The sequence below is a fragment of the Manis javanica genome, chromosome 12 (genome assembly GCF_040802235.1).
Source record: "Manis javanica isolate MJ-LG chromosome 12, MJ_LKY, whole genome shotgun sequence".
Classification (NCBI taxonomy): Eukaryota; Metazoa; Chordata; class Mammalia; order Pholidota; family Manidae; genus Manis; species Manis javanica.
This window is the reverse complement of record NC_133167.1, coordinates 25,855,094-25,868,284: the sequence shown is the minus strand read 5'-3', so window position 1 is coordinate 25,868,284 and position 13,191 is coordinate 25,855,094. Positions and strand designations below refer to the sequence as shown.

Below are 13,191 nucleotides of genomic sequence, written 5' to 3'. Positions count from 1 at the left end.
TGGGGATCAACAGAGGTGAGGCTCAGAACCTCACCCCCCCTGCTTTGAGAGAAATCTTCTGCATCTGTGGATGTTTTGCTGCCCTTGTCTAGCCTGGATTAATACTTAGTCAATAGGCACACACCTGATCATCTGATCATCTACATTTGCCCTCTTACAGCACTAAACTATGTTTTCTACCTTTATCTTGCATCTACCTACCACTTCAGCATTTTATTAAAAATAAAAATAATAATAATAATAGGAGAAATGTGGGATCAACATATAAATCAAGTACAAAAATCAAATGAATATTCATATTTGACCTGATGGTTTATAGGTCATATTGCATGATCAAAACCGAAAGTTTCTGTGATGACTGCCCTTGTACTGTTCACCATGTAAGAATTTATTCACTCTGTAAGAATTCGTTCACCATGTAAGAACTTGTTCGTTATGCTTCAGAAGATTGGAGACTGACGAGAATTAGGCTTGAGATGGATTAATGATTGTACATTGAGCATTGACCCCCCTATACTGAATTTTATTGTTGTTAACAACCATTTGATCAATAAATATGAGAGATGCCCTCTCAAAAAAAAAAAAAAAAAAAAAAAAAAGATAGATTTGAACTTGTGAAAATAATACGGCACCTCACAGACAGGAATATTAGATTCTCTTAACAGACTTACTAAATTATATCCTTGCCTCACATTATACTTAGAAACTAAATTGTATTAATTAAAATATTAAAAGTATCAATGGAATACCACTCAATGATAGAGACTGAGGGAACACCAAAATAGTGATTAAGTACACAAAACATTTCTCCTTGTTAACTGAGTACAGCCATATAAATTAAGGGTTGGGCAGAGTGACTGAATCATCAGTAATAGAAATGGACAGTCTGTATAAATGAGGTTATCTTGAAGGAAATGCTGGGACAAATGGAGAGAGGGTTTGTCGTGTCCCCCAGAGGAGAAAGTTCATGTGCAAGTACTTGAGTATATACTCATAAGCACATGAATCCGTATGAAGTTTGAAGAAAAAGAAAATTCAGGACCCTACACCCTGAGGTCTGGACGTGCTGGGGGACCCTCTGCTCTCCTCACAAGGGTCAGCTTGCCCTGCTCTGCACCTTCCATCTGCTCACCTCTGTTCGCACCTATAATCTTGACCAGGTATCATCTCCTGCAACCCTCTTTCTGCATCGTGGTGTCTCTCAAGGTGCAGCTGGGGTTCCATGAGCCCTCATAGCCCTCTCTGGCAAGCCCAGCCTAGAGGGTCTTCGTCCTCTCTCTTCTCACAGTCGCTGTCACTGGTTCATTGAAAAAAAAATCCCAACAATACAGAGTAAAGCGAAAGTTCCCTCACAAATACTTCAGTTGACCATCTACTTTCTCTTGCATCTCTGGATGCCGTCTTGAGTCTTCATTAGTGTCCGATCCCCTCAGCTAAGTGAGATCTTTAGTGCGGGGACTGTATTGTCACACATCTTTAAATCCTTCATAGCCTAAGGCTATGCCCAATGTGTGAACTGTTGAACAGCTACTGATGTGAATAAGCAGTTCATGCAATGTTCAAAGGAAAATACCTCATTAATTATGAGAATATTCTGATACTAACATGCAAGATTAGGAAGGGAGAATTAACCACAGTTGTCCTTTCACTCCGTACCTCTATGAAGACAACTGAGGCTTGAAGTAAAGTGAAGTGCAAAAGTACATGGAAGTGGGAACTTAAGTAGCAAAGCCAGAGATGGATACTGGGGAGCAAGATTCTCATGATGTAAATGTAAGGGAGACAAAGGAAAATCAACGACTGTTTGACAGCAGTGAGGTAAGAAAACATACCAGTATTTCCTTGAGCATCTTCTACCTTATTTGGGGAGGATGACAGGAAGGACGGCCTGGTGAAGGGAGGGCCCTGGAGAGCGGCCTGTTGCTGCAAAGGTGTGGGCTTGAGGACTACCCTCCAGTCCACCTGGGTAACATCTGACCTTGATCGAGCATGTCCTGGCTTGAAAGTAGAGGTCTCATCCAACAAGTCATTCACAGAACGAGGTCTGTCCCTCCGACGCTGACAGATGTTGAAAAAATTAAAGGTTGATGCTTCTTTTTGTTCCATCCAGGAAAGGTTATCTGGGGTTGTCCCTTTCTGGACCATAAATTGTTCTTTGGCAGGGAAGACATTCTGAGCTTTGGTTTCTAGGAGCCCGCTCTCACAGTGGTCCCAAATCATGCCCCCCTTGCCCAGGGAGGCAGCATTTCTGATAGCACCATTGTCTGTTAGGTTACTGGGTACCTCGTGTCCCACCAGTTCAGGGACTTCCTGAATCCCATAAACCTCTGCTTGCTGGACAGCCTTCTCCAGCTTACTATCAAAAGTACTAAAGAAGTCCTCAGTAACTTCCAAGGCCGGGCTGATATCATCCACTTCCAAAGCTTCCATGTCACAGGCCCCCGGAGGCCTATGCCTCCTAAGATGGTTGAGGAAAGGGCTTTGTGAACATTCACCCCACAGTAAGAGGTGCCTCAAAAATACAGTTCTGGAAACAACTGGAAGAAACCTTCATTCGGCTGCTTGGAGGAGGCTAAGCACAAGGATGGCTGATGTTTTCCTGGTCATTAAAAGATTCTGCTAGCAGCTAATGGCAATTAACAGAGGAATGGGGAGACAAATGTTCCTTTGAGATTATTCTTCATTAAGACTTCAGTAAAGACAGCAGGAGGTGCTTGTCAGAACAATGCCATGGCAATCCTTAATTCCCTGGAAGAGAAGAAACAGCACAGCATTGGCACATGGTGCATTGTATTCTGTAGTACATGAATCTACTCAATTACTTCCCCATCTTCACATCTCTTCTGTGGCAGTCACGCACAAAGGTGGATGACACCCACACAGAAGTTCGGCTATCTAGGGTATGCATCATTACCTGCTTTGCATTAGAACTTACACAGAGCAGGGTGGAATACTTGATAAGGGGAAGTACCGTCAATAGCTTTTACTCACACAGAGAAGCCTTTGAGAGCAGTTGTGAAAAGACTGCCCTGACAAATCTCTGTGATATGCTGACCTAAAATAGTAAGCAGAGACTAAGAATTCTGTGACTGTTATGATCCATCTGAAAGTCATAAATGCACCAGTCCTTTTACAAACCTTGAAAGCTCTGATGATTTGCTGGGCTTAGAGGTGAAAGGGAGAAGTAAAGAGGGACGCTCTGCCTTTTTGTTAAACCTGAATGTTACTGCGCTTCTGCTCCCCAGGTTGAGATGTGTAATGCCTAATGATGACTCTGCATTTCAAAATTCCTCCTGTCATCTTAGAAAAAGGCTTCAGGTTCCAAACTCCCTGAGGTTTCAAGGATGGGCCTAGGAATATAGCCCCAGCCTTAGGGCTGAACAGAAAAAGTCCTGTTAGCGTGCTAACCAACTCTCTCTGGAAAAGGCTAGAACCCCAAGGTCAGGCCAAATTAGAGCAGACTTTGACAGTGATGCTATCCAATATGGTAGACATTAGCCATATATGGCTATTTAAATTTATTAAAATCAAATAAAGCTTCTCCATTTCATGTGCTCAACAGTCAACTATATCTTTGTATTTAAAAATACAAAAACTAGCAAACAAACAAAATAATTAGGCAAGGTCATTTTTTTTCCATAACTACTTACAAGTAGCTAAAATTAAGCAATTAGCAACACCTCTTTACATGTTGCTGCAAAGGTACATAGATGTGCTTTCTTTTTAAAAATTGCACAATTGTTACAGCTAATTAAAATAATTTTTAACATTTAGGTCATTAAACCATTACATTTAAACCAACAGCACTAATCTACATTATGTAATATATATAAATTAAACTAGCATACAGCCCTTTACTTTCAATGTATCCAGGAGGTTTTCAGGTCATAGGAACTCCATGGTTAACCTCTTGTAAAGTGATAATGGCTATGAATTTGTCTATATTTTATATTTTGATATGTATTATCTTAGCAATCACGAAGCAAGGCACAGACTGATTTCAGAGATAAGTATGTTATATTTCTAGCTACAGAGTAATTCTGGTAATTCTAGCTTTGGTAATTCTGAAATATGGGATTTTCCAGTCTCATTTTGAACACTGGGAGCTAAGAAAAAAACATATCTTAAAACTTTTAGTTTCTTTCCTTACTAAAACTTCAAGTGAACATAATAAACAAGGTGTAGGTATGAAAAAAAGAAAAAGGCCCAAAATGGAGTCACTGTTTTCGGCCCCACATTAGCAAACCAAGACTTAGTATCTAATCTGATTGTAGATTCAGCCTCTCCGGGATGTGACCTTCAGCCAGTCAATCTGGAATTACCTGATAAATACTAATGAAGTAATTTCCTCACAGACCCCTGTCCTTTCCCCAAAAGAAGGTACCTTGCCTGAAACTATCTACTCTATTAGAAATTCTCCCTTCTGCCTATAGAAGCCTCCCATTTTGAACAGCTCCTCAGAGCACCTTTGCTAGAGGAGATACTGCCCAATTTATGAATCATTGAATAAAGCCAATTTGATCTTCAAATTTACCCAGTTGTATTGTTTGTTTTTTTGTTTTTGGTTTTTTACTCTTAAACCCTTTTGTGTGTATTTCTTAGAACTAAGACATTTTCTTGCATAACCACCAACATAGTCATTGAAATCAGGAAACCTAATTTTCTGGTGTTATCATCAAATTCATGAGCCCATGGTGCTGTAACCTTGACTAAGCTCTCAACAGCTCTCCCTTTCTCTCAGCCCAGGGCCATGTCCCGGCAGCAATCAGGGCTGCTCAGTCCAGCTTCATCTTCCATGACCTCGGCAGGTATGTGTTTTTTTAACATATGTTTACCATTTTATAAGAGACACCAAGGTGCAGAGCACTATATTCATCTAAAATTATATTATACATATTCATTTTTTTACCCGGTGCTTAAAATTCAGTCTCTTTAATCATACCAGAGAAAGAGAGTAAATATCTCCAAAGTGATTTTTCTTTCTTTTGTAATCAAAATGTCTAGGAATATACTCTTTGTGCTTTCTGCTTGGGTATTCACAGACTGGTTAGAAGCACAGAACCACTGATGGCCAGCACTGCTGGCTTGTGGAACACTTCTACCCCACATGGCATCCTTTCAATTCCAACTTCTCACAGAAGGGGACACTGGGGCCCAGATAGGTTACAAGACCCCACAGACACTTTCGTATGCATTGCCCCATTTAAACCCCATTAAAGGGCAAGAACAATTCAACTTTAGAACCATTTTAATGCCACTAACAAGGAATTCTGGAAATCACTCGTCTACCCATCATTTATTCAAGGTTACACCAGATACAAGACACTAAAGATGGGAAAAAAAATAAGACATAGCTTTTGTCCTAAGTGGTTCACAATCTATCATGATGAGCCAGTGTAACTCCAGGGAAAGGAAATCCTGGGACAATATGCCTCTAAAACCGAAATCAGTCAAAGGGAGAAATAAAGTTTAAAACCCACTTATTGCTTACAAACTGCAGTCCAGGACCATGTCTCTTTCCTACTTCAGCAGAAGCAAAACCAAGCTTCCCTCCCCATGCTCTGCTAACCTCTCAGGTTCAGATAAGCCCTCTGTTGCCCAGGTAATCTCTCATTGATAGAGAGATGAACTTCTCTCCACCCCTGAGGAACGTCTGTTGATATGCAGCTGCACTAAAGCCAGGTGAGATATTCTGGATATATTACAACTTTACTCATAGCCAGATAAGACAATAAGTCTAAAAATTGCTTTGATAGAGAATGGAAACAGATTTGGTGAAGGAAGGAGAGAGGGGGTCAACTGTCAGAAAGTGAGGCAGATAATTAAGAAATTCTTCAAAAGGAAGTACCCTTTGAGTTCAGCCTAGAAAACTTGAAGGTATTTACCTGATAGCTAGAAAGAGATTAGAGTAAATTGCTTTTTGATTAGCAAGGGATTTTCAAGATTACATGAAATGACTCCATAGACCATGGTGAGCAATATGGTAGAAAGGGTCTGAACTCTAAAGTCAGTTCTGGTTTCAAATCCAATTGTATTTCATATTAGTTATATGATTTGGGGTGATATTTCCCTGACCTACCCTCTCTACCCCAAGTCCTTCTTCAGGCTAATCTGTACTCCTATTCTAGGAATTTTGATTTGCACTATTTAGCACTTACCGTTGCTTTTATTTGGAACTTACACACCTATTCCCTTGGCTTTCTAACATAAATATGCATTTACCCTTCTTAACCATTCTCTAAAAAGTCTGCTCTTCACTCTGTGACCCAGCATTTTCATGACATTCTTCCTCTCTTCATTCCTCCACTCAGTCCCACAGGCCTGTTAGTTCCTCTCCTTCAGAGTTTACCTTTTTGACCTCCAGGCCTGCCACATGCTGTTCCTATTTTGCTGGTTTTGTCCTCCCCACTCTTTTGCCTATCTAACACCTAATTATCCTTCAACCTAACATCAAGTGACAGACCTGTAGTCTCTAAAGATGGCCACAACAGTAACTCCCATACCACATGCTTTTCTGCAATGAGAACTTGCTACTACCCCATTCAGAAGTGAGTTTATTTTTCTGCTCCTTTGAGTCTGGGCAGAACTTTTCATGTTTGGATAAACAGAGTGTGACAGAAATGATGCTGTGCCCACTTGAGGAATAGCCTTTAACAGGCCTGGTAGCTTCCTCTTTCTATCTCTTGGAGCTCTAAACTGATATGTAAGAAGTACAGGCTTTGCTGCTGGAAAGAAAGGCCATGTGTTGGAGCGCAGGGGCTGGGCGCCAGGCATGTAAGTGAAGAAGCCATCCTGGACAGCACAATTGAGCTTGCCATCCAAGTCAGCATCTAACTACAACTCATAAGAGATCCCACAACTAACATCATACTTAATGATGAAAAGCTGAAGGTTTTCCCCTATGAATAAGGACAAGAAAAGGATGTCTACTCTCATCACTTTTATTCCTGACATGATACTATACATAGAAAACTGAAGATTCCACCAAAAAACTATTAGAATAACTGGATTAAGCAAGTTGCAGGATTAAAATTAATACACAGAAATCTGTTGTGTTCCTATATGTTAACAATGATCTAGCAGAAAGAGAAATCAGGAAAACAATTCCATTTACAATTGCATCAAAAGGAATAAAATACCTAGGAATAAACCTAACCAAGGAAGTGAAAGACCTATACTCTGAAAATTGTAAGACACTCACGAGAGAAATTAAAGAAGACACAAGTAAGTGGAAATCTATCCCATGCTCATGGATAGGAAGAATTAATATTGTCAAAATGACCACCCTGCCCAAAGCAACTTACAGATTCAATGCAATCCCTATCAATTTTTCAATTAACTAGAACAATAGTTCTAAAATTCATATGGAACCACAAAAGACTCCAAATAGCCAAAGTAATCCTGAGAAAGAAGAATAAAGCTAGAGGGATTATGTTCCCTGACTTCAAGCTATACTACAAAGCTACAGTAATCAAAACAATATGGTACTAACATAAGAAGAGACCCACAGATCAAAGCAACAGAATAGAAATCCCAGATATAAACCCATGCGTATATGGTCAATTAATATACAATAAAGGAGCCATGAATATACAATGGGAAAAAGGCAGCCTTTTTAATAATGTTATTGGGAAAACTGGACAGCTACATGTAAGAGAATGAAACTGTATTACTGCCTAACTCCATACACAAAAGTAAACTCAGAATGGATCAAAGTTACCTGAATGTGAAACATGAAACCATAAAACTCTCAGAAGAAAACATAAGACAAAAATCTCTTGAATATAAATATGAGCCATTTTTTCCTGGACACATCTCCTCTGGCAAGGGAAACAAAATAAGAAATGAACAAGTAGGACTACATCAAATGAAAAAGCTTCTGTACAGCAAAGGACACCATCAGCAGAACAAAAAGCCATCCCATAGTATGGGAAAAATATATTCATAAATGATTTATCTAATAGGAGTTAACATTCAAAATATATAAAGAGCTCATATGCCTCAACACCAAAAAACAAATAACCCAATTAAAAAAGGGGCAGAGAACCTGAACAGACATTTCTCCAAAGAACAAATACTAATGGCCAGCAGGCACATGAAAAGATGTTCTACATCACTAATCATGAGGGAAATGCAAATCAAAAAACTGCAGTGAGATATCACCTCACACCAGTCAGAATGGCCACTATCCTAAAGACAAGAAATAACAAGTGTTGGTGAGGACATGGAGAAAAGGGACCCTTCCTACACTGTTGGTGGGAATGTAAACTGGTGCAGCCACTGTGGAAAGCAGTATGGAGGTTCCTCAAAAAACCAGAAGAAGAAATACCACATGACCCAGTAATTCAGTTCTAGGAATTTACCCAAAAAAACCAAAATCCCTTATTTGAAAATACATATGCATCCCTATGTTTATCACCGCATTATTTAAAATAGGCAAGATATGGAAGCAACCTAAGTGTCCATTAATAGATGAATAGATAAAGATATTGTACATATACACAATGGAATATTATTCAGCCATAAAAAGAAATTCTGCCACTTGCAATAACATGGATGGATCTAGAAGGTATGCTTAGTGAAATAAGCCAGGTGGAGAAAGACAAATACCATATGATTTCACTTATTTGTAGAACATAAATACAAAGCAAAACAGAACAAACAAAAAAGCAATAGACTCATAGACACTGAGAAGGGACAGGTGTTTACCATGGGGGAAGGATTGGGGTGGGTGAGTAGGAAGTGTGGGGCACTAAAATTCTCAATCATAATGTAGGCTGTATATTGTGTATTACTACAGGGATAGTAGTACAGCATGGAGAATATAGTCAGTGATTCTGTAACATCTTCCTATGTTAACAGATAGTTAGCTGTACTAGGGGGGTGAGGATTTAATAATATGGGTATGGCTGAACCACTGTGTTATATACTTGAAACTAGTATAAGACTGCATAAACTTAAAAAAAAAAAAGAGAGAGAAATTCCAAGTGAGAACTGTCTAGCTGAGACCAGTAAACCCAGAACCCTGAGAGATAATAAACTGTTTTAAGACACTAACTTTGGGAGTAGTTTGTCACATAGCAACCAATAATCAGGATTTAGCACTCCCTCAGGGAAGCATTCTCTGGTGTTCCAGACTAGGTTAAATGTCCCTTTGAACTTAAACATTTAAGTTTCCATAGCACCTGCATTTATGTAAATTATACACATCGCATTTGTAATTACCAGTTTCAATGTCAATAGCCCTCATAGGTGGCAACTGTGCCTATTTTGCTTACCCTTGGACCTCCAGAACACAGCTGCAATTTAATAAATATTTGTTGAATAAATGAATTAATTACTTCTGAGTGGCTATCTTTAGGATTATTTGACATTTTCTTCTTCCCCTTTTTCCTTTGTTTTCAGACCTCTGACTTACAGCCCTCTCACTACATAATGACTACCTCTAACAATAAATAAAACAGCTGCTGCTTTAACAATAGCAAAAATAAAATTGCTCTTTAGTGTAATAAATAACAGACTAGTGTGAGAGATCCACCTCTTTACCTGTATTTGCACAGTACAAATTAAATAGCAAAAAGGAGTTGAGAGTTGCAATGATTTATTCATTCTATAAATATTTATTGAAGCAGTACTGAGTTCTAGGCATGGATGAACAACAGTGAACAACACAAATATAAAAGCTACCCTCATGAGACTTATATTCTAGTGGAACACTTAATATATGCCAGACACAGCTCTAAATACTTTGTGTCTTCCCTCACTTCTCAAGGCATGGGTGAGAATGCTGACAGACTTCTCCACACACTCCATGGATCTGACCCATCTCTTCCCAAATCCCAACCCTCTATGACAGATAGTCTTTCTTGAGGACTCAATCCTTTCATGTCTTTCCTTTCCCTGAATGTATTAAGCATCACTAAACAAGTCAACTTTGTAAACTGTCTTTTTTCCCTCAATTAGACTATAAACTTCTTGAGGGCAAGTCCCATGTCCATATCAGTGTCCCCCAATAAAGCAGGCACGGTCTTCCTGCCTCTTGTCTCCTTCTCTGAAACACAACTGCCACATCATTTCTCTTAACTCTTCAAGACTCCCCGGTAGAACAGTGGTCAACAAATGTTTTCTGTAAAGAGGTAATAGTTTTGGCTTCACAGACCATATAGCCACTTTTGTAGCTATTCAAGTCTACCATTGTAGTAGGGAAAGCAGCCATTGACAACATGGAAATGAATGGGCATGTCTGTGTACTCATAAAACTGTATTTACAAAACAGACCGATAAAGAAAATGTGGGACATCTATACAATGAAATATTACTCATGCTTAAAAAGTAAATTCTGGAAAATGCCAAACATAAATGAATCTGGAGGATATCATGCTAAGTAAAAAAGCCAGTCACAAAAAAAACCAAACACTGCATGATTCAGTGTATATGAGGTATCTCGGGTAGTCAAATTCATAGCAATAGAAAGGAAAATGCTGGTTATCATGGGTTGGGAGGAGGCAGAAAGAGGAAGTTGTTTAATGGGTATAGAGTTTCAAATTTGCAAGATAGGAAAGTTCTAAAGGCCTGTCTCACAAGTATGAATATATTTAACACTACTGACACATGAAAATGGTTAAGATGGTATATTATGTTTTTTACTACTACTTAAAAAAAACAACAGAGGTTCAGATTTTCCAGTGGGCTTTTGCTTCTTAGAAGATCTAGTCCAGCCTCCTCTAGTCCAGGGGGCAGAAGAACTTTGGGGCTCAGGAAGATGGAAGAAATTACAGCTCCAATTATTAGCAAAGGGACTTCAACAAGTTATTCGACCATTCTAATCTATTTTCTCATTTGCAAAATCAGCAAATTAATAATACCTCTCTCGTAGAATAATTGAGACAATAAAACAATACATGGCATGATTCCTGGCATACGAGATGTGACTAACAATAGCCCAAAAGTACCCCCTTTAATCTGCTTCACCATCCTTCCTCTATGGCCTCATACTCTTCCTACTCCCCTTCATCCCCTCCCTCTGGCCACATGGGCCTCTGTGCTGGTTCTCAAACCTGCAGACTTGTTCTCACCTCAGCGTCTTTGCACTGGCTGTTCCCTCAGACACCAACATGATTGTTCATGTCACCTTCTGAATGAGGCTGACCCTGGCCCATCTATTAAAAATTGTAACTACATCTCCATCCTGGGCTCTGATCCCCATTACTCTTTCTTAAAAAATAAACTTATAATTTTAGAAGTTTTAGATTTACAAAATTATTGCAAAGATAGTACAGTGAGTTCCATGGACTCCTCACCCAGTTTTCTCCATGTAACATGTTACATTAGTATGGTACAGCTGTCACAATTAATGATGCATTATTGATACATCATTATTAACTAAAATTCATACTTCAGATTTCCTCAATTTTTCCTCATGTTCTCCTTCTGTTCCAGAATACTATCCAGGATGCCACATGACTTTTAGTTGTCAAGTCTCTTTAGCCTCCTCTTGATTGTGAATTTCTCAGACTACTTGTTTTTTTAAGACCTTTGACAGTTTTGAAGAGCACAGGTCATGTATTTTATAGATTGTCCCTCAACTTAGATTTGTTTGATGTTTTCTCATGGTTAGACTGGGGCTATATGTTTTGGTGAGAAAAACCAGAGGTGAAGTGCCATTCTCATAACATCATATCAAGGGTAGACACTATCTACCAACATGACTTACTACCATTCAGGTTAACATTGGTCATCTGGCTTGACCCTCTTTCCTTATGCATTTACCAACTTCTAACATACTGCTTAATTAATTAATTTATTTAATGTTTAGTGTTTCTCCCCACTAAAATGTAAGCTGCTCACGGTCAGGAATTTATGCTCACTTTCTTCACTAAAGTACCCCAAGTGCCTAGAATAGTGTCTGACATAGAAAAAAAGGCACTAAATACTCACGTGTCGAATGAAGGTACTGCTATTCCTCTGCATGACATTCATGACCCTTTATGACCTATCCACCTCTGCTATTTGTAGTTATGGACCAACACTCACCTTTCCCATTTTACTCCTCCATGTTTTAGTGCAAGTTGGAGAGCTCTTCCGAATTGCTCAGGCTCTCTCATAGCACCCTGGGTGTGCTACGTTGTACTGAAATGATCAATATCTGTCTATCCCACTCCACACTCTGAGCTACTTGACAGCAAGCACAGTGACTTACTTAGCATCCTACTTAACCTCTATGTTTTCATCCGTTTGGGTCCCATTTTCCAACCTTAGTCTTTTTGGCATTTCACCTTTTCCCTCGGATGTACAGCCTCAAGTAATCCACTAAAAAACAAGGGTCTACTGACAAGTGTATTCTCTATAACTAAGACTTAAGTTTGCTTCATTTGGTTTTAAATGAATTAATTAAAAAATAACAAGAAAACATTCAGACAGGTCAAAATATGACTAACTTCTCTGACACAGTGAACAGAGTAAAATCGGTGTGTGGGGGCAGTGTGGTTTGCCTCAGCACAAAACTGGAAATCAGGAGCTTATAAGAACTGTCCTCTAAACCTGGCTCGACCACACACATGCTGGGTGGCCTCTGGCAAACCATTTAACCTCTGGGAGCCTTACTCAGCTACCTGCATCTAATAACATTGCCAGTATCAAATTGCTTTGCCTGTGGTTCTTTCACTAGGTAGGTAGCTGTTCCAACATGCCTTTAACAAATGCAAACTGCTGTGCAATTTTGGAGCACTCCAATGGACCTCACCCATTCAACACCATGTGCTCCTAGTCTCTACCTTCAAAGATCTATTGGCCCAACAAAGACAAACTCTGCATCCCACTACTTGTAATACACTACTTTTTGGCCAAACTCAAAGGCCTATAGACACCTTATCTTATTTTTATATAGAATACCTTTTCTGTAAAAGGTTATTTCCCCTACTTAATAGGTTGAGAAATTGAGGTCTGTTTGTCAGTGCAGTACTAAAAGCTCAACCCAGAGAATCTCAGGCATGCACCAAAATGTAACAGGATGGAGAATCAGTGTACTGCTATTTTCTAACACGGAAATCCACTGTTTACATGCTTATTAGGCAAGGCTAATTAACAGGATGAATATAGAAGTCCTCCCACACAGAGGTAGAAGCAGATATGAACAATAATACCAGCCCAGCCCACACAGAGATATGACATGTTCTCCCAAGCTGGATGGTA

The 13,191-nt window shown here is 39.2% G+C and overlaps 1 protein-coding gene across 5 annotated transcripts in view; it reads right to left on the bottom strand.

Moving 5' to 3' along the window:
* PLEKHM3 (pleckstrin homology domain containing M3) overlaps window positions 1–13,191 on the bottom strand; it is a 176,574-nt gene that overhangs the window by 148,981 nt on the left and 14,402 nt on the right. For all 5 annotated transcript variants that reach the window (XM_036994995.2, XM_073218216.1, XM_073218218.1 and 2 more), the window contains exon 2: window positions 1,833–2,748. In XM_036994995.2, the coding sequence (XP_036850890.2) occupies window positions 1,833–2,430 (598 nt within the window). In that variant the 5' untranslated portion in view covers window positions 2,431–2,748. The remainder of the gene's footprint in view (window positions 1–1,832; window positions 2,749–13,191) is intronic.